Source organism: Artemia sp. Qi Xiang Cuo, chromosome 9 (assembly GCF_049724085.1).
Source record: "Artemia sp. Qi Xiang Cuo chromosome 9, ASM4972408v1, whole genome shotgun sequence".
In the NCBI taxonomy this organism is placed as follows: Eukaryota; Metazoa; Arthropoda; class Branchiopoda; order Anostraca; family Artemiidae; genus Artemia; species Artemia sp. Qi Xiang Cuo.
This window is the reverse complement of record NC_142802.1, coordinates 69,055,052-69,083,036: the sequence shown is the minus strand read 5'-3', so window position 1 is coordinate 69,083,036 and position 27,985 is coordinate 69,055,052. Positions and strand designations below refer to the sequence as shown.

Below are 27,985 nucleotides of genomic sequence, written 5' to 3'. Positions count from 1 at the left end.
TCTGCACTCCAAACATTTAGAATGTGGTACTTTATGCTCAAATCACTCGAACACCTCCAAACACTCAATGCAAAATACAAAAAACTGAAAATTGTACCAAATCCTGAGATCCATCTCACGATTTTCTTCCGAATCCTGAGAGCCATCTCCCGATTTTCTCCCGAAAATTGGCAAGATTCTACAGATTGTTTGAAAACATAAGTGGAAACACTGTCTTAGCCGTTTTATTAGAAGTTTGTTTCCTGAGTTCCAGTTTCAAGTGTGTTTTAAGTGTTAGATTTTCAAACAAGGACATGGATAATATCTCTGACCTAACGCAGAAATTACTATCTGTTTTTAATGACGCCAAACAGATATTCTTGTCCATGCATCAAACAATGACACATATAGGCATGCATTGTGGCTGTTCCCTAATGCAGATGCTTTCTTTTGTTTTTGAGCAATGTAAGCAAAAACTGTTGTTCATGTATCAAACAGTCACACTTGTGGACATTAATTGTGGCTCTTGTATAACACAAAAGTTTTCTTCTATTTTTGATCAATACAAACCAAAATTGATGCCCATATATCAAACATTTACCCACATGAACATGAGTGGTGACTCTTACCTAATATATAAGATTTTCTCTGTTTCTGATCAATGCAAACAGAAAGTATTGTCGATATGTGAAGCAGTTACACGTATGTACATCAATTGTGGCTCTTACCTAATGCAGAAGGTCTCTTCTACCACTAGTAGATACATTAGGTGTTTGCTGTTCAAGCATCAAACACTTGAGCATATAAACATGAATTCTACCTTAAAAGAAAAAAGTTCTTCTGCTTTCATAGGTCACAAATGGAAATTACTAATTGCTTTGGCTTGTCTTGGCTCAGTCTGCTATTGGTACAAAAAAAAGAATACCAGAAAACCCAAAGAAGTGTTTTTTTTTAAACCCGATTTTTTCTTCATGGGTATGGATTTTTTCTTGTTTCTTCATAGTGATATAGTCTAGGCTAAATACCATCCGTTAGTAGAATGTACCTTTACCATTTGAATTGAGGGTTAAGGTTTTGTTCTTTAAGAATTTTCAATTGAAATCATAGAATAAGTCAAATAAAAGAAAAGGTGAAATACTTTGTGATAGTGCCAGACCCCCATTCAAACTGAGCTGCTTGAAGTAAATGTGTAAATATGATTAAGAGGATTTTCCAAAATCTAATCAAGCAAACATTTGCTCTCGCAAATCGTTGCTCAATCCTGACATAAGAAAGCTATCTTAAAAATGAAGACCAACCTATATAAGTAAGCCAACTTTGTGTTTGCAAAGGCTATATTCTGGCATTAAGTTACAGGAGCTGCAGTGTGATTAGATCAAAAGCTAATTTAAAAATCTAAGAAGGTTTCTTTGATGATATTGAAATGTAATTTTTATGGTTATTATAGGCCTTGCTAGTCTAAAAGGCTTATCCTATATCAAAATTACCTCAGATTTGCACACCCCTTAAATGTTTACTCTCAAAGGCAGATCTAGAGCAAAATCTTGAGAGGGGGGGGGTAATGTGACGAGGGTACCAATAATTGAACAAATTGACAAGTTTAGTTAAAAAAAAGATGGGTTGAGGGTACCATCTTTGGGGGTAGGTGCCAGCTGGCCCCCCTTGATCCACTCCTGCCAAATATAGTCTCTTTTATTGACTATAATTGCAAAGTTCATTCCTTCATCAGTTAAGGCAACTAAACAGCTTTTTCAGTTAGCAATGGATGGCCTTACAAATAAGTAAATGACTAGTCTGAACTCCAGGACAATATTGAGCACAATGATGATGCTTTGATACAAAATAATATCACAAAGCATCAGCAGAATTTTCACTGTGTTCAATTTCTTTCTGGAATTAAAACTAGTCATCTATTTACTTGTAAACTCATACATTTGCTAAATCATAAAGCTATTTCATTTTTGAAAAGTGATGAATGGATCTCCTACAATAACAATCAACACTCACATTTCACCATTAGCAAATGAGCCTTATTTCTTTGATTTTTAAATTCACTTTTGATCTAATCACTCTGTAGCCTCTATGATGTAATGCCAGAACATAGCCTTGGCAAACAACAAGTTGGCTTATTTGTGTGGGTTAGTCTTTTTGTTTTTTAGGTAACAGTCAAATGTTGGGAATGGTGCAAAAGCAAATCTTTACTTCATTAGGATTAAGAAAATCTGAATTGGAATGCTTCTTTCTTAAAAAAAATAGGCTTTAAAGGACTTTAATGTCAGTTATAGGAGATAGTATACAATTTTTGGTTGCTTGACAACAGGATACTGGTGTAACACAGCATACCTATGTGATACTAAATTTTATGCTTCTCAAACTAATTGTATAAATCAAGTTTTTCAATCAGGGCTTCAAAAACCTCCTTGGCTCCTTAAAAAAAACCGCAAACATTTTTCTGATAAACAGTATGTGAAGGTGAAGGCACATAAACAAAGTTAAAAAATAACCAATTTATGGTTAATGTTGTTTTGTTGTTCTTTGAGTTTTACCTTTTCGTTTCCATGGCATATTTAGCTGTGTTTGTTAAAACAAAGTCCATTGTTGCTGGGTTGTGATATGATAGATATCAGAATGCGAGCAAAATAAAATCCTATAAGAGAATACAAGTAAAAAAGTTATGCTCTTTATTTATTACTAAAATATTAATTCTGTTTATAAAGCTCAGCATGAATTAATTATTTGCTGCTCTGTATATGAAACTGTGTTTTCATTTTCTGGTATTATACCTACTCTGGTCAGGAATGGATTCATTGGCGGGGTTTGAACCCCTGCTATTTATTTTGTGTTCTTCTGATGATTACTATTGAATATAATGACGAAATAACTGGTTTTTGTAAATTTATCAATGACAAAATAACTGGTTTTTGTAAATGTATTATTCTTCTGCTGGTGTTGCATATAATAAAGAGCCACAAGGTTCTACTTTATTCTTGTCTATTGCTTTTCTCCCAGACCGCTTCACATAGAAGGGTTTAGGGGTAGTTTTAAAACGTTTGGAGAGGAGTAATTCAATTAGAAATCGAAAGTTATAGTGCCCTTTTCAAGAGTCAAAATTGACCTAAAGGCAACTGGCCCACTTCCATTGCCCTTTTCGGCCTAAATACATCTGGTAAAAATTTTGAAACGGTCAATTTTGTTCAATAGTCCAAAGATGAAACAGCTATGCCTCTGGGGTCAAAATAACCCCGTACCTCCTCCAGGCAAGATCCGTAAGCTATGCAAGTTGCCCATTCTTGGCATATAAACTTTGGTTGGGATTAATTTAAAAAGTTGTTCCACAAAACAAGTTTTTCTAAGAAAAGTAAAGAGCTCCATTGAACCAAAAATAAGCAGAAATAAAGTCAAAGCATAAAACTACCACAAATCACCATCAATAAATGAACGAAAGCCGAAACAGACGTAAATTGCAAAAAGTAAGTGAGTCAAACTCAAAACAAGCAAAAATTAACATGAGTAGGGCTGACATCCCCCATGCCTTCTCAAAATAGAAGTAATCAGAGTGAGCTGGGATGGGGCTATTAAATGGTGGTTTCAGTACTTCTGCTAAGTGGCCATAGCAGGAGGTTTAAACAGGATGAGGTGTTGGAGAATCGTTTGCCAATTTGTTGGTATTAGTTGCCACAGCGCTGTGATGGGTATATACAAGCATTTAAGTTTATAAGGTGGCACATATGTTTCTATCAACTTTGGACAACGCTCAGTGTTAAAACACGATAATAGTTAAGTATTGGAAGAGAGGACGCCTCTTTGCCACCAGTACTGGCAAAGAGCACCAGTACTGGCCAGTACTTTGCCACCAGAAGGCCTCTAGATGCTACCATTATTGGTGAGGAAGTCTATTTCTCCACCTTCACTATTTGGAGATCTCTAACACCGCCAGAGTAATATGTCAGTGTATATAGAGTGTAGTAACGTGATCGACCGGCCATAATCAATTCTAACGTGCCACGGATATCAACGTGTCTTGCTCTTGCCGATTTCCAACAACTGGTAGGTTTCTGGCCAGTGTAGTTCCCCTGCAATACGAAAGTGCCTCGTTAATTGGCCCAAAGCGCCATTTTGACCTCAACAATCTGATAACTCATCTTTTCCTTCAGGAAAGATATCTCCTATCACAGAGCTCTTTCTGTACTGTCTAATAAACTTTAGTCTCTACCTAGGCTAATCAAGAAGTCAAAAGTATAAAATAAAACTAAGCTTACTATTGACATCAAACTCATAACAAGTACTGAAAAATGAATTCGTGTATGGATGTATGAATGTATTTCTAAAAAAAGCCGTCGGGGCATACGAAAAAAAAAAACAGAAAATAAACATAACAAAACCATCCAAAAAAACAACAAATAAATTAAAAGCAAAAACGTAGTTATATATTTATCTTCACGCAAAATGTTTATAAAGAGATACATCTTTCACGATGTATCAGCCCTTCATCAACATACTTAGCCAGATTCCTTAATTTCATTTAGACTCGTGATCCTACAATCCGTTCCACCCACTTTCTATCTGCCAACACTAACGAAAAACACTCATTTTTCAGATCCTCCAATTCCTTACAATTACCCCAAAAATTACAAATATCCTCATCTTCCCCACATATTGGACAGCCCCCCCCCCAGAATTCTCAGGGATATTAAATTAATCCAACATAAATTTTGAGATAGCTATTCTATTAGGAATTGTTCAAAGATCATCTAACAAGGCTTTTGGGGTTGAAACACCCCCCCCCCCCAGAGCCTGGGGGCAAGTGTTGTAAGTTATGCCCCGGGGCATTTAAGGTTTAGATGGAAGGGATGGTTGTATTAACTTTAGGGGAGGCTCATTTGAATGATTATTGGAAGTTCTAGTTTCCTTTCAAGAGTCAAAAGTGATAGAGGAACGCTTCCCCTTCCCTCCCCCCACCCCCGACTAACCCTCTTTTCACCAAACGCATCTCATTGAAATTGTGAGATAGCCCTTTTGTTCAAAATGGTCCAAAGAACATATAACAATACCTCTAGGGTTGACACAACCACCAGAGCCCTGGGACAAAATCGATTTGAGAGCAACCATAACGCCCTCCCCAACCCATCATTTCCCCGAACACATTCAATCAAAATTTCTGACAGAATAATTTTTTTTCAGCATAGTTGAAGGGTCTGCAAATTGTGTCTTTGAGGATGACAACCCCTAAGACTCTCAGGGAAAGGGTTTTAAGTTATGCCCTGAGGGCATATAATGTTTTTATAGAATGGGTGGTCGTATATACATCGAAGGGAGTTCATTGGATTGGTAATCATAAGTTCTAGTGCCCTTTTTAAGAGTCAAAGTGATCAGAGGGCAGCCACCCTCTTCCACACGTCGTGTTTTCCCAAAATGTAACCAATAGAAATCAGAGCCTGGGGGTAAGGGCTGTAAGCTATGCCCCGGGGGATTTAAAATCTTTATGGAAGGGATGTTGCATAAGCTTTAGAGGTGGTCCATTTAGTTGAAAATTGGAAGTTCTAGTTTTCTTTTAAGAGTCAAAAGTGATGGAGGTCAACTAGCCCCCCCCCAACTACTCCTCTTTTTACTAAATGCATCTGATTGAGATAGTCAGAGAGTCATTTTTTTCAAAATTGTCCAAAAAATATAACAATGCCTCTAGAGCTTTCACAACCCCCAGAGCCCTGGGCAAGGGTTGTAAGTAATGTCCTGGGGGGTATACAAGGCATTTATGGAATGGGTGGTCGTACAAACTTTAGATGCGGCTAATTTGATTTGAAATTGCAAGTTCTACTGCCCTTTAAAAAAGTGTCATCGAAATATTTAGAGTCTTTGTTTTATGTTTTCGTTTCACTGTCTAATAAAAGGACCTATCCCTATTTGGAATTATTATTGTTTTCAAATGAAACTCAGAGAGGAGAGAAAGTAACAAAATGAAAAATAAAATCAAAAAGGGTGAAAAAACGAGGATTTTGTCAGCCAGTGGCGAAACCATGAAGATGAAAATATAAGCAAATATTTTGACAAGGACCTCCGTCAAGTCGTCCTCAGTGCTAAACAAAAAAGAAAAAAACGAAAATCTAACCTTTTCGAAGTTTACCTTACAAAGACAGAACAGACACTGAATAAAAACCAGGCATGAATCCATGAAAATGAATTTACCAAGATGATTGGGCAAGGATCTTTCGCCTTGCAATAGTTTTAGCTGGTCTACAATTTCGGTTTTCATTAGATATGCAAATAGGTTCTTTTAAGTTATTTTGGGTGAAAATATTGATTGAGTCCTTCAAGATTAAACTGTCGTAAATTGGGCTTAATGAAATATCTCCAGTATCTCTATTGATTGCTAAATTTTGGTTCATATATTTTTTTATCTCAATTACCTCTTTAAAAGTTTGTGGTACGCCATTTACAGTTGATATTAAGGTTGCTTCGTCAAACAGAACTATATGTGTCGGATTTACGAAAATATGCGAAGCCAAAGCCGAATCAAAGTTGTCATTTTTAATTTTTGATCTCAGGGACTTATCTATTGAAATTTTGTGCTCATGCAAACGTTCACCTAGTTGTTGATGAGTCCTACCAATGTAAAATTTTCCACAAGAACACGGGATTCTGTAGACACCACTACCCAGTACAGGGTCTGTTTTATCCTTTCCTGAGATGAAAAAGTGTTCAACTTTTTGTTCGGATTGGAAAGAAACAGAAAGATTACGTTTTTTATAAAATTTTCCAAGTTTATCGCCAAGTTTCGGGATGTATGGTAAAACAATGAAAGTTTTTTTCTCAATTGCCGGTGTAACTGAATCAAGGGGGACAAGCTCCCAATTTTGTTCTTTTATCTTTTTTAATCGTCTATCTATTATATTTTCAATGAGTTTCTTTTCTGCAATGGTTACCCAATCAAACTCATTGAAAATATAATAGATAGACGATTAAAAAAAGATAAAAGGAAAAAATAGGGAGCTTGTCCCCCTTGATTCAGTTACACCGGCAATTGAGAAAAACTTTCATCGTTTTACCTACATCGAAACTGCGATAACTTGAGAAATTTTAAAAAAACATAATCTCTGTTTCTTTCAAAACCGAACAAAAGTTGAACACTTTTGAACTCAGGAAGATAACAGACCGTACTGTAGTTGTGTCCAAATCCGTGTTCTTGTGGAAAATTTTACATTGGTAGGACCCATCAACAACTAGGTGAACGTTTGCATGAGCACAAAATTTCAATAGATAAGTCCCTGAGATTAAAAAATGACAATGACAACTTTGATTCGGCTTTGGCTTCGCATATTTTCGTAAATCCGACACATCTAGTTCTTTTTGACGAGGCAACCTTAATATCAACTATTAATGGCGTACCACAAACTTTTAAAAGAGGTAATTGAGATAAAAAAAAATATATGAACCAAAATTTAGCAATAAATAGAGATACTGGAGATATTTCATTCAGCCCAATTTACGACAGTTTAATTTTGAAGGACTCAATCAATATTTTCACCCGAAATAACTTAAAAGAACCTATTTGCATATCTAATGAAAACCGAAATTGTAGACCAGCTAAAACTATTGCAAGGCGAAAGATCCTTGCCCAATCATCTTGGTAAATTCATTTTCATTGATTCATGCCTGGTTTTTATTCAGTGTCTGTTCTGTCTTTGTATGGTAAACTTCAAAAAGGTTAGATTTTCGTTTTTTTTATTTTTTGTTTAGCACTGAGGACGACTTGGCAGACGTCCTTGTCGAAATATTTGCTTATATTTTCATCTTCATGGTTTCGCCACTGGCTGACAAAATCCTCGTTTTTCCTCCCTTTTTGATTTTATTTTTCATTTTGTTACTTTCTCTCCTCTCTGAGTTTCATTTGAAAACAATAATGATTCCAAATAGGGATAGGTCCTTTTATTAGACAGTGAAACGAAAATATAAAACAAAGACTCTAAATATTTCGATGACACAGTCGGTCATCATCATCAGTAGAATTACTAACTTATCAAAATTAATAAAAAAACTGCTTTTATACTAAACAAAATAATCACTTCCGGGTCAAAGCAAGTTACCGGTCCATTGACTTAAAAAGTTCACTAACTGTTCTTGGATTTTTTAATACTGCGTTGAGAAAAGGTGGTAAAAGTTTTTTCAAAATTGCAGGTAAAAGCAGGTTGCTGGTCCATTGGCTTAGAAAGTTCACTAACTGTTCTTGAGTCTTGTGATACTGCGTTGAATATTCTTCTAATTAAAAATGAAATAATGCTGAATTTACAGGGGCTAAATTTATCATTTTATTCTTCTAATAGCAAATGAAATGTTGCTGATTCTGAAGTTGGTCTGTTATCCCCATATATACGACGTTACTACTATTCTCCATGACCACACTGCCTTTTATATGACGAAAACAATAATAATTCCAAATAGGGATAGGTCCTTTTATTAGACAATGAAACGAAAATATAAAACAAAGACTCTAAATATTTCGATGACACAGTCGGTCATCATCATCAGTAGAGTTACTAACTTATCAAAATTAAAAAAACTGCTTTTATACTAAACAAAATAATCACTTCCGGGTCAAAGTAAGTTACCGGTCCATTGACTTAAAAAGTTCACAAACTGTTCTTGAATTTTTTAATACTGCGTTGAGTAAAGGTGGTACAAGTTTCTTCGAAATTGCAGGTCAAAGCAGGTTATCGGTCCATTGACTTAGAAAGTTCACTAACTGTTCTTGAATCTTGTAACTACTGCGTTGAATATTCTTCTAATTAAAAATGAAATAATGCTGAATTTACAGGTGCTAAATTTATCATTTTATTCTTCTAATAGCAAATGAAATGTTGCTGATTCTGAAGTTGGTCTGTTATCCTCATATATACGACGTTACAATTATTCCCCATGACCACACTGCCTTTTCTATGACGAAAACAATAATAATTCCAAATAGGGATAGGTCTTTTTATTAGACAGTGAAACGAAAATATAAAACAAAGACTCTAAATATTTCGAAGACACAGTCGGTCATCATCATCAGTAGAGTTACTAACTTATCAAAATTAAAAAACTGCTTTTATACTAAACAAAATAATCACTTCCGGGTCAAAGTAAGTTACCGGTCCATTGACTTAAAAAGTTCACAAACTGTTCTTGAATTTTTTAACACTGCGTTGAGTAAAGGTGGTACAAGTTTCTCCGAAATTGCAGGTCAAAGCAGGTTACCGGTCCATTGACTTAGAAAGTTCACTAACTGTTCTTGAATCTTGTAATACTGCGTTTAATATTCTTCTAATTAAAAATGAAATAATGCTGAATTTACAGGTGCTAAATTTATCATTTTATTCTTCCAATATTAAATGAAATGTTGCTGATTCTGAAGTTGGTCTGTCATCCCCATATATACGATGTTACTATTATTCTCCATGACCACACTGCCTTTTCTATGACGATAATAAATAATAATTCCAAATAGGGATAGGTCCTTTTATTAGACAGTGAAACGAAAATATAAAACAAAGACTCTAAATATTTCGATGACACAGTCGGTCATCATCATCAGTCCGCATAAAGCCAGCAGATATTCTTAGGTTTTTATATAATAATTTAATCTTATCTATTGATAAATGGTACAAGAAGGAGAAAACAGACAGGGACATATGTCAGAATAGTATAAACTTGAGTTTGACTAGTGTACGAAGTACTATGCTTAGAATCAATCCAAAAAATTATATAATTAGATTAATATTTTTTAATGACATAATGAAAGAAACAATTGTTAATATACATATTGAATTTATAATTGTACCAGTTGATAAAGCTAGCAATAATTTTGCAATGATTTGTCAGAAACTCTATTGTGATATTTTATCAAAAGAGTTACAAACAACAAATACATACGAAAAGGCTCATATAGAGGAGAATAATTTAATTGAAAATGTAGAAGAAAGAATTTTGAAAAAATTTAATATTAAAATAAATGATAATGATAAAAGGTTTCCTTTCTTACATTGGACAATAAAATTCATAAAAATTCACCAAAACCAAGTTTTTTTGCTTGGGCAGTAAAGTGTCCAGCCAGAATTGCAGCTACTGAATTATCTTGAATTCTAGGAGAAATTAGAAATAAATTTAAAGCATATTGCTCCGGAATTAAAAAATTTTCTAACTTTAACCCATATTAGAGTGTTAATAACTCGTTACAAGTGATAGATTCTTTGGCGAATGTTTCAGCTAAAAGAGTCGATTCATTTGATTTTACTACTCTGTATACAAATTTGTCACTTAATTTAGTATTCGAAAAATTGAAAATGGTCATAAAGAAAATGGTCTTTTCTTTTGTCTAATATCGGATTTTTGAAAATTGATACTTTTAATAAAAAAGCCCGATGAACGAATTTCTTTAGAAGTACTATTAATTCAAGATGTTATAGCTTGGATATGGTATGTGATTTATTGGAATTTGTTTTTTTTAATACTTTTATAAGATTTAATGGGAATTTATATAAACAAACTGTTGGTATTCCTATGTGTGGGAATGCGAGTCCATTCATAGCGGACCTGTTTTTAAGTCAATTAGAATACGAATATATGATAAATAAAAATAGCCCAAGCAATGTAAAATATAACCTTTCAAATAATAAAAGATATCTGGACGATCTATTAGTAATAAATTGTGCAGAGTTTAATGAGATTTCAAAAAATATTTATCCACAAGAGTTAATTCTGGAGCCTAGCTATGGGATGGGGCACTCTGACCATTTCTTAGATTTAAATATTAATATTTCAGATAATAATAAATTAGTTTTTAAAATATATAATAAAACGGATGGTTTTAATTTCGAAGTAAGTAATTTTCCATTCCTTGAAAGTAATATATATTCAAATATTACTTATGCAGCTTATTATTCCCAATTATTTAGGTATGCAAAAATATGCAGTAATTACACAGATTTTAAAAATAGATGTAAAAAGCTGAGCGAAAAACTGATCTCAAGAGGTTTTTCTGCCAAAAAAACTAGTTGGCAATTCAAAAAATTTAGTTTTATGTATCATGTACTTTTAAGTAAATATACAAAAATTATAAAGAAATACTGAATGATATTTTAATATAATTTCTCTTTCGCTTTTCTTTTTTGGAATTTTGAATTAGTAGACTCTTTTCAAACAAGCTTGAGGATCTTTAAATCTGTAATTGGTTCCGGATACCAATAAGAGACACATCTGGACCAGTCTTCATTTGTTCCAGAATGGTCTCTGCTCAGTGACCTCTGGGATTTTATTAAGGAAACAATGAAACACTTTTTGTATGTAATTTTAAGTAGCTTTACTAGTATGCATGCATTTCACAAGTTTTACCTGACGTAGGAATACCATATAGATCTTATGGTAGAGGCTCTACTGTACCGGGTAAAGAAAGTAAAGCTTCGAAACCCGTTAAGGCAGGTTGTATTTCTTCTGATGATCCCTAATGGAAGGTTCTCCTTGGAAATATTTTACTAGAATTAAGGTTCTTTTGTTTGTATATTTACACCGACTTATATTTATTAATGACGACTCTGTATGGATTTGGACATTTCTATTTGGTTGATGGTTCGGTTATACTGTTTGGTCCTAGGTAGTTGGATAGATGATTAAGGTGAAAACCTCGTTCAAGTGCACATTTGTCTCAATTGCTGGATTAGGACGACAGTTTTTTTTTTTTTTTTTTTTCCAAGTAATTACCTCTTAAAAATAATAGAAATAAATTTCCATTATTGAAAAGTCTTCTGTCCGTTTGATCGTGTTACTATCTGTATGTTCATAGACATTGAGAAAAAAACTGATGATTGCCAAAAAAATCATTTAGAAACAAAAGCATGTATAAACTGTATATACTGTTCTATTAGAACTACAACTTAATTGAGATTACATAGGATTATGAATCATTAACAAATTTTAGCTTGAAATTTATAAATTTATTTTAACATTTGCTTGTAATACATCTCATAAGTAGATTTTTTAAAATGGAATTCTTTGAAAAATTTTTGGGCCATAGGCTTGATTTTACTCCAGAATTTTTTCTATGCAATTAAATATGCAATATGGTATGCTGTATGCTTTAAAGTGCTAAGATTTCATCTTACTATTGAAACAAATTCCATTATTGAAAAGTCTGCTGTCCGTTAGATCGTGTCACGGACTGTATGTTCATAGACATTGAGAAAAAAACTGATGATTACCAACAATAAACTCCTTAAGAAACAAAAGCATGTATAAACTGCATATACTGTTCTATTAGAACTACGACTTAATTGAGTTTACATTGAATTATGTATCATTGAAAAATTTTGGCTTGAAATTTTATAAATTTATTTTAAAATTTTGCTTGTAATACATCTTATTAGTAGATTTTTTAAATGGAATTTTTTGAAAAATCTTTGGGCCATAGGCTTGATTTTACTCCAAAATTTTTCTATGCAGTTAAATAATAGCAATATGGTATGCTGTATGCTTTAAAGTATTAAGATGTGATCTTACTATAGAAAAATTTTCATTGTTGAAAAGTTTGTTGTCTGTTTGATAGTGTTACTGACTCCATGTTTATAGACATTGAGAAAAAAACTGATGATTACCAAAAAATTCATTTAGAAGCAAAAGCATGTATAAACTGTATATACTGCTCTATTAGAACTACAACTTAACTGAGTTTACATAGGATTATGTATCATTGAAAAATTTTGGCTTGAAATTTATTTTTAATTTTTGCTTGTCATAATTCTCATTAGTAGATTTTTAAAATGAAATTCTTTGAAAATTCTTTGGACCATAGGCTTGATTTTACTCTAAAATTGTTCTATGCAATTAAATAATTACAATATATTTCCTGATGAGTGTGCGTAGCTGGGGTAATTTCAGGTGACTTGGTGTTATGGTAAGTGGTTAGTAGTAATAGTAGGCAAGGCCGTCTTTATGGGAGGGATTGAAAGGTTTAAATACCCCGAAGCAAAATGTTTGTCAGACTCATAAAAACGTAATAAAAATTCATAAAAATACACTTTTCATGTTTTCTTTAAATTTACATTCTACCCCTCCCCCTAACAAAAAACTACCCCACTCCACTGAACCAAAATCCTTGATACGGCTCTGGTAGTAATAAGAGTTTTAATTTCTAAGTAAGACCGGTCATTTTTTTTATTAAGCCTAGTTACCCACTGTGCATTTTAAGTTAAGACCCGTTATTAGATTTCTTCTTTTTACGTGTGATGACTGGAATGCCCAACATGTGCATTCGGATTTTACGTTTTTAATATTTGACTGAAAAATTTAAAATAAAAATATACTTAAAATGATTAAAAAAAAAAAAAATACAATGATGTTCCGATCCATTGACGAGTTGCTCCGTTTGACGAGTTGCTAGAGCTTAATGTAAAATGTTCGTATCCAATTTAGTTCAGAAAACTCTAAGATGAAAGCATTTTCTCCTACTTGACCATAGCCCCAAAGAACATAAGGATTTTTTTTCTTAGAGATTTAAGAACTAGGCTAAAAGACTAAGAGGTTCAAAATTGGGGTGCTGACACAAGTTAGCAGCCATGATGAAAAGGGCAAAATATGTCATTTTTGTCACTTTTAATACTGTAACTACCATGAATCCCTAAGTCAACGTCTCCTCAATATAATATGGTTTAGAAGCTCATGTTTATATTTAAATAATTTATGATTTTAAAGCTGGGGAGTGGGGATACCCTGGGACATTTATCAAGAAGATAAAGTCTTCAAAGGGGATTTGAAGAGGGCCATATTCTAAGGAGAAATATGCATTGAGAAGCTAATTAGTCCCCTTTTATTTGACGACTTTGTGACAATTTATGGAATCTTCAAGTTGGATAGGGAACCGGCGTCCCTTTCCCCAGAAGTTCCCCAATTGGTCGGAGAGATTTCCAAGAAAAATTCCACACTCTTTACTTTTAATTGATTAAGTATCGATCTTTACAGCCCCCCCCGCCCCGTCCGTTGAACTAATTTTGTATATGCAAGAATGTCAATGAGAGTTAGAATGTTTTGTTATTAACACACGCCTACTAGGCATCTGCCCTCCTCCCTAGCAAAAGAATCTAAAGAACAAAAGAATCATGTATAGCCTATACCGTGTGTCTTAATCTTTCTTGATTTCGCAGAGTTCAAATATAAGTAAAACCAAAAAATCGCATCCAAACTGGATATAAGATAACATTTTGTCATTGGCACGCTCTTTATTTTGTATGTTAAAGGATATTCTTGACCAAAATCACTGTATTGTTTTTACATTCAAATCAAACAGCTCGTGGTAACGAACTGTAAGTAAAGAGCGACCAGGCTCAATGGTAATCGAAACTCTAGAAAACGGGTTTTTTATACCAATAGATACATCAAAAGAATCAGATTTTAATGCTGATTTCTAAAATATAATTTTTATCAAGTTTAGTTCTACCTATCAAAAGTTAAGCGCCTGAGAAAATTTGGCTGATTTTCGAAAAAAGGGAGAAAGACCCCCTAAAAGTTTTAGAATCTTAATGAAAATAACACCATCATATTCAGTGTATTAGAGAACCCTATTGTAGAGGTTTCAAGCTCTTATCTACAAAGATGTGTAATTTTGTATTTTTTGCCAGAAGAAAGTTCACGGATGCATGTTTATTTTTATTTATTTTTTTTCAGGGGTGAGCGTATCGACCCAGTGGTCCTAGAATATCGTGCGAGGACTCATTGAACTGGAAATTAAAAGCTCTAGTGCCGTTTTTCAGTGACAAAAAATGGAGGGCAGCTAGGCCCCCTCCCACGCTCATTTTTTCTCAAAGTCACCTGATCAAAATTTTGAGATAGCCATTTTGTTCAGCATGGTTGAAAATATGATAACTATGTCCTTTAAGATGACTTAATCCCCCGAATTCCCTGGGGGGAGGCTGAAAGTTATTAACTTTACCCAATGTCAACATATAGTATTGGTATTGGGAAGTATAGAGACGTTTTCAGGGGGGATTTTTTCTTGTAGTAGGGGGTGGTTGGGTTGAGGGTTATGTGGAATGATTTCACCAGGAAGCAAGTTTTCATGGAGGAAGGGACATTGCTATGAAGGGTGTGCCGGATTTCCCAGCATTATTTAAAAAAAGATCAGAAACTACATATAAAAAAAACATGTTTTCCAAGTGAAATTAAGGAGCAACATCAAAACTTAAAACGAACAGAAAATATTACGTGTATGATTGGTTTTACCCCCTAATCAATATCTCGCTCTTTAAGCCAAAGATTTTTTAGTACTTTCATAAGAGCTATTTACTCTAAATAACAGCCTTTGTGATTAAGGGATCATTTTTAAAGTATTGAAACAAAATTATAAATTTAGTTTAAAGAGCGATGTATGGACTAGGGGGCGAGCCCCCTAATATACATATTAAAAATATATGAATATAAAATTTCGTTGCATAAGTTAATTCGTAAGTTACGTACGTTTATAACTAATAAAAACGTTCGTAAATAAAATTAAACTAGTTTCGAAAAAGCCATTTAGCAAAATAAAAGTAAAATTAATATGCAAATTTTGTTTTAATTATTCATATACGGTGATCCTAAATCAAAACCTGCATTAATTCAAAAACGTTCAAAAATTAAATAAAAAAAAACAAGTTTTTTTTAAACTGAAAGTAAAGAACGACGTTAAAACTTAAAACGAACAGAAATTATTCCGTATATGAAAGGGGCTGTCCCCTTCTCAACGTCTTGTTCTGTGCGCTAAAGTTTGACTTTCTCACAACTCAATTTTTTAAACAATAAAAAACTTTAGCGTAAATAGCGAGGCGTTTAGGAGGAGACAGTCCCTTTCATTTACGGAATAATATTTGTTCGTTTTAAATTTTAACGTCGTTCCTTACTTTCAGTAAAAAATATTGTTTTTTTTTATTTAATTAAAATTGTTTTATTTAATTAAAACAATAAAAAATCAGAATTTTAGATAATGAAGCGAAAATAGTGAACATTTTTAGTTTATTTAGCAGTAACACAAGTCTTTAAACTCCCCATCCCCCAGAAAATTCCCCAACAGTCGGAAAATTTCCTTGGGAAAATCTTCCGTGGTAAAATCCCCAAATTTTCCTTTCATAAAAACAGCCTAGACCAGAAATACTCACGGGAATGAAGAAGGATTAAATAGTAACCCCCCACCGCTTCCTTTGAACTAATTCTGTTTATACCTGGGGGCCCAATGAGAGTTAGAAAGTTTTTGTATTAACATACACCTATTAGGCATCTGCTCTCCTCCCTAAAAAGAAAAGAAACAGAGAGTGTAAGGCAGTGGTGGATCCAAGTTATGCACTGGGGAATATAAGGTTTTTATAGAAAGTGTTATGATAGGAACTTAAAAAAAGGCTCATTCGATTGGAAATCGAAATTGCTAGTTCTCTTTTTAAAAGTCGAAAGAAATTGGTGGGCAACTCGCCCCCCTCTCACGCCCACCATTTCCTGAAACAAATACAATAACAATTTTGCCATTTTTTTCAACGTATTTTAAAGTTCTGGAAATTTGGTATTTGAGGATGACCCCCCCCCCACAGTCGTCAGGGCAAGGGTTGTAAGTTATGTTCTGGGGGGAATATAAGGTTCTTATAGAAAGAGTTGTCGTAGAAACTTCAAACAAGGCTCATTCGTTTAGAAATTCAATTGGAAAATTGTGCCCTTTTTAATAGTCGAAGTTATTGAAGGGCAACTAACCACCGTCTCACGCCTATCATTTCCCCAAAATATCCAGTTAATATTTTGAGATATTCATTTTGTTCAACGTAGTTGAAAGTTCTGGAAATTCAAGATGTTCAGGATGACAACCCTCCCCCCACAACGCTAAGAGCAGGGGATATAAATTATGCCACTCTAACGTAGTCTAAAGTAATGTAATTTACTTAATTAACGAAAGATTACGTGAATTAAACTTGTTCCTAACGCAAATTTATCAGCTCAACCTCTTTCCCCCCCCTTAAGAAATCCTGGATCCGCCCCTGGTGTAAGGGCACTGTAACTTTTAATTTGTAATTCAATGAACCCCGTTCCAAAGTTGATGTGACCACCTCTTCCTCATAAGGTGCCCCTGGAAAATTAAATAAATATTAATTCATTGAACCCTTATGGCTCTTTACTTAGATAACGCTATAGCATTGCTTCTGACCTAAAAAGTTGAGTAGAAATTTCAGCTTCCATTTTTATGAATATCCAAAATTATCTGTGGGGAGTATGTTTGGTGTAGCATATTCCACGGCTGGGAAATTTCTGCTGGGTGGAATTTAACGCGGGGGGAATTATCAGCAGAAAAAGAAAATGTTCTGGGGGGATTTCCCAGGGTGCAGGTTTTCCAAATGTGAATTATTCAGGGGGCGGACGACTAAAGCATTTCAATAATATTCCAAAATTTACATCTGAGAGTAACGAGAATAAAGAATCAATGGAAATGTCAGAGATAACACTTCAGGTTCCTTTAGACGATTTTTTTCGTGTCTTTTGAAAAAAGACATTTTAAAAAGACAGATCATTTGCATTTGTATTACTGTCTCTGTGGCTGCTCAATTACACATGTGAGGGGGGACACTTCCACCCATCACTGTCTGCGCTAAGGTTTCAGTTTTTATCTCAAGGCTTAAAAATGAACGCAATGCGATAAAAATGTAACTCAAAATAACATACATAGATAGATAGATAGATATTTATTGCAACAAAAGCCTTTTCGGGCCATGGCAAAATAACAAAACAAAAATAAATACAAAAAACACAATAAATTACTCACAATTCATCAAAAAGTTTCTCTATGTGCCATACCCACTCTTACAAATTTACCCAACCTTCTAAAATCATCAAAATTTCTACTTTATAAAATTTTTTCAAGCCAATCCACCCCTCCAAAATCAGTTGAAAACACGTCTCTCCTCAAATTTCTTAACTCCTGGCATGTACCCATAAAATGAATAATATCTTCCTCCTCTCCACACATAGAACACTGGTAAGGACCGTTATTAATCCTAAAATTCCCAATATCTTTCCTCCTTTCTCCAATACCCAAAAAAGTACCACGAACCGAAATTACTCACCTTAAATCCTCACTACTCATCCCCGCTTTAAAGTAAACATCCTCCCCCCAAACCACCTTTGCCAGCCCATACAGCCCCAGGGACGCCAAGGATGATTTCTGTTTCTGCCACCTTTGAATTTCCTGCTCTATTAGTCTATCCTTTACTTTTTTTGCAACTAGCCCCACTTCCACACCTAGCCCCTACCCCTCATTCCAATACTCACTAAAACCACATCTATCAATAGTTTCTTTAACCCGGTTTTGCCAAGAACTTTTCCTATATATAGAATATTATATGCACATAACACGGAACAATTAATCAAAATTGCATATTATGAGTCGGGGCTCACCCAATTCATGGGCCAGGGGGCTCACCATTGCACAATTTATGAAATCAATCCTGCAATAGCTAAAAATATAAATTATTTTTCAGTATTTTAACGTCTTCCACAACTCACACGGTCAAACATTCTATAGCCCAATGAGTCTGTCTAATCTCCTAAATCGGGAACGGAGGAGATAAGTGAAGTTTTGCCCTGTATTGGATGAGTCTCCAACCTCACCCTCCCCTCTCTCCTACTGTCTGCGCTAAAGTTTTCTTCTTTATGTCAACTACGCTGCTCCCACCCCAAAGACTTTAATAAATTAAAGTTCTGTATGGGAAGAAAGTTAAAAGGTCAAGAAATTTCGAAGGGACATTAAGACATAGCAAAATAGACTAATTAGAACTAGATAAATTTTTTTTTATCCAATTGCTCCCAGAAATTCTCTCAAACTGAAAATGCTAAAATACTTATATAATTATAGCCATATCTAAAAAAAGGTTAAAATACACACTTTGCGATAAATGCTAAATTATTTTGGCACAAAAAATTCGAAAAATGGTCTAATCAAAACGATCTTGTTGTTTCTGCATCAACAAATGAAATAGCCTAACTACTGTCTTTTGAAGCCATTTTTCGATCCATTCATTGTTGCGTGACAAAATTACGTTTCATTTATCAGAGGCATGTAATTAAGTTGTCTATAGCAAAGGCGATAAGGCTTCAATGTTTTATTATTAATAATTAAAAAAAAACTTGCATAAAAAAGTTTTCTAAGAAAAATAAAGGGTTACATTGAACTCAGAACTAACAGAAATTAATTTCTATTATAGTTAAAACTAAAAAAAAGACCAAAAATTACTGTTAAAGAATAAACGAAACCCCGAACGAACTGGAATTAAAATTAACTGTCTTACAAACATAAAGGTAACCGGTGCAAACATAAATGAATGAATAAATCTGATATAGCTTCAACATTTTTTTATTATTTTCCCCCATGAGGGGCTTTATATGCATTTTTTTAATACCATTCTGTTAAAAATCGTTGAAAGTTTAAATAACAAAACTCTGGTGTCGACAAAACCCCCCAGGGCCCGGGGGCAGGAAGAGATTCTCGTATAAACTTCAGAGAGGGTTCATTTGATTGGAAATTGGACTTTCTAGTCCAGTTTTTATGAGTCAAAAGTGATGAAAGTGGAACTAACTCCCCCACACCCTCTTTCCATAAAATACATCAAATAAAGATTTTGAGGTAGCCATCTTGTTAAAAAAAATTCAAAAATGAGATAACGAAAACTCCGGTGTCGAGACATGGTGTACAAATATTTGTACAACATGTAAGCATATTCAATCTATGCATTACTTGCTTTAAGATCTATTTACTCATTTATATTATTACTTGTTGTATGTTTTTGCTATGATTGTTTGTTTAGTTTCTGTTCCTTTTGGGTTTCATTTATTGTTTAATAATAATTTCTGGTCGTTTTGAGATTGAATTTTAAAAGGTATTTGTATCTGCTGAGCTTAAGTTTAAAATGGCCTTTACTTATCTTTGAAAAACTTATTTTTCGGAAAGTTTTTTTTTCAGTTAATCACTGAAAATGGTGGAATATTCTTCACTTCCATTTCTAATCCCTCATTCAGTAATCTTTTAATGGTCTTTTTTTGCATCTGACAATGAATCAGTTCTCGCATTCTTTATAAGAAAAGAAGAGCTTCATTAAATCTACGATGAACAGTAACAAAGTAAAATAATTTTTCATTTCAAAAAAAATATTTTTCGTAAAACTATCATAGATAAATGAAACCTAAAAGGACCAGAAATCCTAGGTAGCGCAATAGCGCTGCCTAAGTAAAGAAGGATGTTGGCACAATCTATTGTTTTTTTCTAGTCCAGGGCGCTTCGTATCGAAGGAGTTGTCGTAGAAACTTCGAAAAGGGCTCATTCGATTGGAAATTGGAATGTCTAGTGCCCTTTTTAATAGTCGACAGTGATTGGAAGGCAACTAACACCCTGTCCACGCCCACTATGTCCCCAAACACATCCAATAAAAATTTTGAGATAGCCATTCTATGCAATGTGGTTGATTTCCAAATAGAAATTATGTTTTTGAGGAGGGCAATCACCCCACAACCTACAGGGCAAGGGTTACAAGTTATAACCTGGGGGCATTTAAGCTTTTCATAGAAAGCTTTGTCGTAGAAACTTCAAAAAGGGCTCATTGGATTGGAATTTCAAAGGGCTAGGCCCCTTTTTAATAGTCGACAATCATTTGAGGGCAACTAACCCCCCTCTTACGCCCACCTTTTCCCCAAACACATCGAATCAATATTTTTAGATAGTAATTTTGTTCAACGTAGTTTAAAGTTTTGGAAGTTAGGTCCATAAGGATGACTATCCCCCCCACAGCCCTCAAGGCAAGGGTTGTAAGTTATACATTGGGGAATATACGGTTCTTATAGAAAGAGTTATTATAGGAACTTAAAAAAAGGCTCATTCGATTGGAAATTGAAATGGCTAGTTCTCTTTTTAAAAGTCGAAAGAAATTGGTGGGGAACTAGCCCCCCTCTCACGCCCACCACATACAATAAATACTTTGCCATTTTTTTCAACGTAGTTGAAATTTCTGGAAATTAGGTCATTGCGGATGAAACCCGCCCCCCACAGTCGTCAGGGCAAGGATTGTAAATTATGCCGTGGGGGGAATATAAGGTTCTTATAGAAAGAGTTGTCGTAGAAACTTCAAAAATGGCTCATTCATTTAGATATTGAATTGGAAAATTGTGCCCTTTTTAATAGTCGAAAGTTATTGAAGGGCAACTAACCACCGTCTCACGCCTATCATTTCCCCAAAAATATCCAATTAAGATTTTGAGATATTCATTTTGTTCAACGTAGATGAAAGTTCTGGAAATTAGGTCCTTGAGGATGACAACCCTCCCCTCACAACGCTAAGGGTAAGGGTTATAAGTTATGCCCTGGGGGTATATGAGGTTTTATAGAAAGTTTTTTCGTAGAAACTTCAAAAAGGACTCATTTCATTGGAAATTGAAAGGGCTAGTGCTCTTTTTAACAGTCGAAACTGAATGAAGAGCAACTACCCCCTCTCATGCCCACCATTTCCCCAAACAAATTCAATTAAAGTTTTGAAATAGCCATTTTGTTCAACGTGGATGAAAGTTCTGGAAATTATGTATTTGAGGATGCCAACCCCCCAGAGCCCCCACGGTAAAGTTTGTAAGTTTTGCCCTGGGGGCATATAAGTTTTTTATTGATAGCGTTGTAATAGAAACTTCAGAAGGGGCTGATTCAATTGGAAATTGAGAGGGTTTGTGCCCTTTTTAATAGTCGAAAGTGATTGGAGTGTAACTAACCCCCCTCTCAATCCCAGCGTTTCCCCAAGCACATCCAATCAAAAATTTCAGATATCCATTTTGTTCAAAGTAGTTGAATATTCTGTAAATTAGGTGTTTGAGTATGCCACTCCCCCCAAAGCCCTCAGGGCTAAGGTTGTAGGTTATGCCCTGGGGGCATATAAGGTTTGTGTTTAATTCTTTGTCGTAGAAACTTTAAAAAGGGCTCATTCAATTGAAAATTCAAAGGGCTAGTGCACTTTTAAATAGTCAAAAGCGATTGGAGGACCAGTAACCCCCCTCTCACGGTTATTTTGGCATGTTTGTTTTTTAATATAATTTAAAATACGTACAAACACGTTACAGTCAGCATAACTAAAAAAATATTCCAGTGTTCCATTTCCCAAAATACATCCAATCAAAATTTTGAGATAGACATTTTGTTCAACATAGTTGAAAGTTTTGGAATTTAGGTCTATGCCAGTTGTGAATTGAGATTGTGAATTGAGAAGGGTATTGCGCTTATTAATGGTGAGAATGGATTGGAGGGCAAATGCCCCCCTCCCTATGCTCATCATTGACCCAAACATTTCCGATCAATGTTTTGATATAGCCATTTTATTGAACGTGTTGAAGAGTGTGAAAGTCATGTTTTTTAGTGTGAAAACCCCCTCACAGCCCTCAAATCTAAGGTTGTAAGTTATGGATAAAGTTTTTATAGAAAGTTTTATCATAAAAACTTCAAAAAGGGCTCTTTTGATTGGAAATTCAGAGGGCTATTGCCCTTTTTAATAGTCGAAAATAATCGGAGGGAGAATTGCCCCCCCCCCCCCCTGCGCCAATCATTTCTCCAATTATTTCCGATCAACATTTTGACATTGCCATTTTGTTCAACGTAGTTAAAAAGGTCTGGAAATTATGTCTTTGACGATGACAACCTTCTCCTCATAGCCCTCAGGACAAAGGTAGTAAGTTATGCTCTTGGTTCATATAAGGTTTTTACACAAAGTTTTGTCATAGCTGCTTCAAAAAGGCCTCTTTTGACTGGAAATTGAGAAACTTGTGCCTTTTTCATTAGTTGAAAATGATCAGAGGGAAAATTTTGATACAGAAATTTTATTCAGTCCATCAGAAAGGTCTTTAAATTATGTCTTTAAGGATAACAAATCCCCCCAACCGTAAGGGAAAGTGTCGTAAGTTAGGCCCTGGGGACATATAGGGTTTTTATAGAAAGTGTGGTCATATAAACTTCGGAGGGGGCTCATTGGATTGGTAATCAGACGCTCTAGTGCTCTTTTTAAGAGTCAAAGTTATCAGAGGGTAGCTACCCCCTAAACCCTACACAAACGTCGTATTGTCTCGAAATGTGTCTAATAGAAATTTTGAGATAACCATTCTAATCAAAATAGTCTAAATATCATATAACAAGGCTTTTGGGGTTGAAACAAGCCCCAGAGATTAGGGGAAGGGTTATAAGTTATGACCAGGGGGCATTTAAGGTTTGTATGGAATGGATGGTTGTTTAACTTTAGAAGAGGCTCCGTCTTCCTCTCTGAAAAAGGCTATGCCAATATAAGATTAACAAAAATCAATCAAAAAAAACTTTTTCCACAAAATGTTTTTTTTCAAAAAAAAGTAAAGAACTCCATTAAACCAAAAACGAGAAAAATAGAATCAAATAATCTACCAAGCATACAACTACCACAAATCTGTATCAATAAATATATGTAACCCAAAATAAACAGAAATTAAAATAAGCCAAACTCAAAACGAGCAGAAATTAATCTGAGTAGGGTTCTAAACCCTATGTTTTGTAAACGCCAGAATATAATTTGTACTTTACCGAAAAAATTCTTTTAAATTTTTTCACTTTTATAACTTTAAGAAATAAAAAATTGATTAATATTTTAAGGAATAAATATCAGCATATGTATATTAAACTGAAAATGCACATTTTTTCAGTAAATTCATTTAAATTTTTTGGTAGTCGTATGCTTGGTAGATTATTTGATTCTTTTTTTTTTCATTTTTGGTATAATGCAGTTCTTAACATTTTTTTGAAAAACTTATTTTGTGCAAAAAGTTTTTTTTTTAATTACAAAAAAAAACAACGTCAAACTAAATACCAGAAGAGACTCGCACACAGAGGAGTAGAGCCAACAACCCTATGCCTTCTAAAGACCAGACTGAAGTTTGGACTTTACTGAAAACAGAACGCATCTAGAAGAATTTCTGTTTTATAACCTTAATAAATCCAAAACTACCAGACCATCAGCAACTAATTTCAGTATATGTTAACTGTCAAACCACATTCCTTTATTCTTTTCAACAATTAGTTGATGTTTACCCACAGTTAATCGAGTTTATTGTTAACCTCACAACCTTGGGGTCTAACGCCTCCTGTGGGCTAGAGTGTAATTCACTTTATTGAAAAATTACTTTATTTGAGCAATGTGTTTATTTGCTTATAATATTAAAAAAATGAAGAAATCGTTACCAAGATTATTGAACAGAATAAAGGACTACCTATAACAGAAAGAACAGAATAGAATAAAGGGTTACCTAAAGAAATCATTTCCTATATAACAGAATAAAGGTCAAGTCCCATTATTGTTTGTATGCTTAAAACCAATAAATAGAATCAATAATGAATATAGTTCATCTTCTAAAAGGCTCTGCAGGCTGTTCATCTCATTCGCAATAATTTAGTCGGCCTTGCTAGCTACAGAGTTGGGGCTCTGAAAGCCAAGTTTTGGACCACGAAATCACCCAAAAAAGAATAAGGCACAGGATCCATTATTATATCTTGCCCAATAATCAATTAACTACACTACATCTAGAAGCTGATAGAAATTGCTTCATAGTAGCTGCAGGCAGTAGAGGTCAATTTATAACAGACTCCATCACACACCGTACATAAAAACCTTCTTTTCTAGTTATAAAATATGTATATCAACAATTGCCAATTTTATTTTTTCAGGTCCTTCCCCTAGGGTCTTTAGGGGTAATATTATCCCTGGAGATACATTTATTAGTCTTCTTGACATATTTTGACGAAATTAGATTAATCGAAATAACTAATAATTTAGCAACTGCTGACTACTGATTGACTGAATTATGTTTTGAAATGACTAACGTCATGTTCCTTATGTCCATATTTTTTGTGCTTCTATTTTATACGGCAAACACTAAATATCTAAATGAAGAGCCAAACATAATGTATTATTATAGTAGATATATGGACGCAGCCATTATTTGGGAAGAAAGGGGATAATTTTGAAATTCTTGTTGAAAGACAATATCATTGGAAATATAAAGGAATGGTTTTGTCTCTATTCTGCGTTTTTTTTTACTTTCTAATACTTTTGCGGTGATTGAAATTCTGAATTTAAATTCTTGACATTTTCTTTCGTTCACATTATTAACATTTTCTGGATATAAGTTATCCAACAATGCTCAACAGATAAGCCGAAAATCCTTAAATACTTTTAAATTTGAAAATGCGATTGTTATTTTACATGTGGGGTAAATTTTTCCAGGAGGGGAAGAATTTCCGTGAAGGATTTTTTTTGGGGAGGGGTATTCTGTGGAGCCGAACAGAAAGAATTTTCGAAAGCAAAAGATGGCTACGCTCCTCACCTCCTATTACTGTTCCTGAATGAATGGCCGTAAAATAAATATCAGCACTAATGGTATGGACTATGAAGTCTGAAGCCGCATCCTTTACTCATAGTTTTTTTATGTTATTGTCTTTAAATAATATAATTTTTTTATCTTTCGCAAAGAGACATACAAAATATTTATATCCTTACAAATATCTAAAGGGCATTTTACATAATATTCAACCTCGAAAATAAAAAAAACAACTTACGACTAGCTAGATAAGAAATTTCAAAAGATAAAAACTTATCATACGCTTTTCTCTAGTGTGGCACTGGGAATATAAAAGAAATATAGGCTAAAAGAAACATTTTATAATAACTTTGTTTTATCACGAAGGCTTTGTTGTTTATTATTAATAAAAACTTTATTATCGTGACAAAGTATTCTTTGAAGTCTATATACATTGGTATATTTTTGATAAAGAGGAAAACTCTTATCACATTTAAAGAGATGCGACCCACCCCCCCCTTAAAAAAGATAGAAACTTAGTAGAAAATCTCTGACAATAATATAAAAATTAGTTATCATTATTGTTTGATGACTGGAAAACTCATCACGCCAGTAAAACTTCGTATTATCCTTACTCTTCAGAGATTGAATTGGTATTTGCTGTTTTTTTTTCTGTCATAAAGGATAATAAAAAATACATGGGACACATTTATTTTTTTGGTGACATAAGGTAGATCTTAAATGTTTTTTTTTATATTTAGTCTCTCATTTTTTAGTTATATTTAGTCTCTCATTTTTTAGGTTATGACTCACTTTTTGCTCCTCGTGATACGAAAAATGGTGGCGGAGATTTATTTGATGAATTTGTCATTTATGACCCACGTCAAGCATATCCTAGATATGTCATCAATTACAAAGTTACTCAAATGGGAGTGCCCATTGGAAGCGTGGTACCTGCCAAATTTCACAAATATGAAATTTATCCTAATAGATCCTTTGATCCATCAGATGAGCTGGACTATCACTTTCGCGTTGCTGAGGCACAATTCCGACGTTTTTGCAAAAATAGAGATGTCGTCAAAGTAACATATGTGATAAACCCAGCATTAGAATCACAGTTTCTGGAAACCTCAAAAAAGTTTGGAGCAAAGTATGGAGCTGGCGCAGATGAAGCAAAACCAATTTTAGCATTCCATGGTACTCCAGTTAAAAAGAATATTGAGTCAATTCTCAAAAGTAATTTTCGACGCTCTTACATAAAGCGAACAGCGTATGGTCAAGGACATTATTTTTCAGAGTTCCCAGAAACAGCTTTAAGATATGCTGGTGGTGTTAAAGCCCTGATACTCTGTAAAATATTAGCAGGGAGATCACAGGATGTTAGTGACTACACCCTTCTGGCGAAAGGATATGACTCACTTCGTGTTAAGAAGGATGACCAAGGAAGAGGAACAATGATTATCATCGACAACGAAAACCAGATATTACCTCAATATGTTGTTCATATAAACTAAGTGTAGTGATAATAATATAAATATGTACAAGAAATACTAGAATAAAAAGTAATCGAAGTATTATCAAAATTAACTAAAGAATTTAGTCACCGTTATAAAGATGTAGTCACCAAGAATTTCTGTTATGATTTTTTGACATATTTACTTATCTATTTTTAATCTAGTTTTCTTATTAATTTGGAAATGTTTAGGTCAAATTTCTTTTTATTTTAAATGATATCTTTATTTTTAGTTATTTTTTTGTATTGCTTTCACTATCCTAACGCTCATTAATAGTACTGATAGCATTATTATGCTAACACTCATCTAATTACAATTTTTAAAACTAACATTTAGACGCTTGTCTGTCGACTGCCGATATTACAATTAGAAATTAATCAGAGGACTGAAACCTTTACGCTCTAGTTTTATTCTGATTATAAAATCGGTGCCACTTTCTTTCTTTGCTTTTTTTACTTAAAAGAGAACTGTTTAAATTGACATATCCTAATTTAATGTTATCAAGATTCGACAAACGTCGGACTAGTTTCTTATTTAGTTTAAAAAATTTTATGAGAGATTTTGGTATATGGGTCTTATATGTATCAACTTGGCTCGACTAACTCAAAAGGTGCTATCTGACAATATTTTGAAAACTTGGTATTTGAAAACTTCTAATCAATTTCTTCAATCCTCTTTTAACTAACTTGTTTGACTCCTAACACATTTTAATATTTTAATTTTCCAGGATTTTTTCTTTCCTCTTTTCCGAATCACAGAACTTGTTGTAAATTGGAGCTTTTGGGTTCAGCTTTTCTTCTGTATCTTTTAACCTTTTTCCTGTGGTTTTTACATAGAACTGATTTTTAGTAAGAGTCGTAAAATGAAACATTTTTATGTTTTTTTATTCTTAAAGCACTTTCGTGTTTTTTGAAATTGTACCTTTTAAATCCAAGCAGCCAAGTTGATTGACTGATTAAATGCATCTAAAATGAATTTTTTTCATACTTTTTTTTTAATGCTAGGAAATGGGCTGGAATTGAAAATAAACATATATAAGTTTTTATTTTATGGTTTAAGGGGTTTATTTTTCTTAGAGATAACAGTTTTTTACATTTTAAGCAAGTGTGTTTGTATAGATTTTGGAGATG

The 27,985-nt window shown here is 33.8% G+C and overlaps 1 protein-coding gene across 2 annotated transcripts; it reads left to right on the top strand.

Moving 5' to 3' along the window:
- The first annotated feature begins 259 nt into the window (after positions 1–259).
- Positions 260–27,985, top strand: LOC148948973 (uncharacterized). Of its 2 annotated transcripts, none has more exons than XM_089094154.1 (2): positions 260–444; positions 26,143–27,985. In XM_089094154.1, exons 1-2 carry the CDS (start codon positions 294–296, stop codon positions 26,853–26,855), a joined length of 864 nt encoding a protein of 287 aa, XP_088950280.1. In that variant the 5' UTR covers positions 260–293; the 3' UTR covers positions 26,856–27,985. The 2 variants fall into 2 exon arrangements, with proteins under 2 accessions (XP_088950280.1, XP_088950279.1); XM_089094153.1 differs by having other exon boundaries at positions 260–954.

Coding starts and splice junctions, on each gene's coding strand:
- LOC148948973 (XM_089094153.1), top strand. CDS start 294: ATGGATAATATCTCTGACCTAACGCAGAAATTACTATCTGTTTTTAAT. Junction 955..26,142: donor ACCCGATTTTTTCTTCATGG/GTATGGATTTTT, acceptor CTCATTTTTTAG/GTTATGACTCACTTTTTGCT.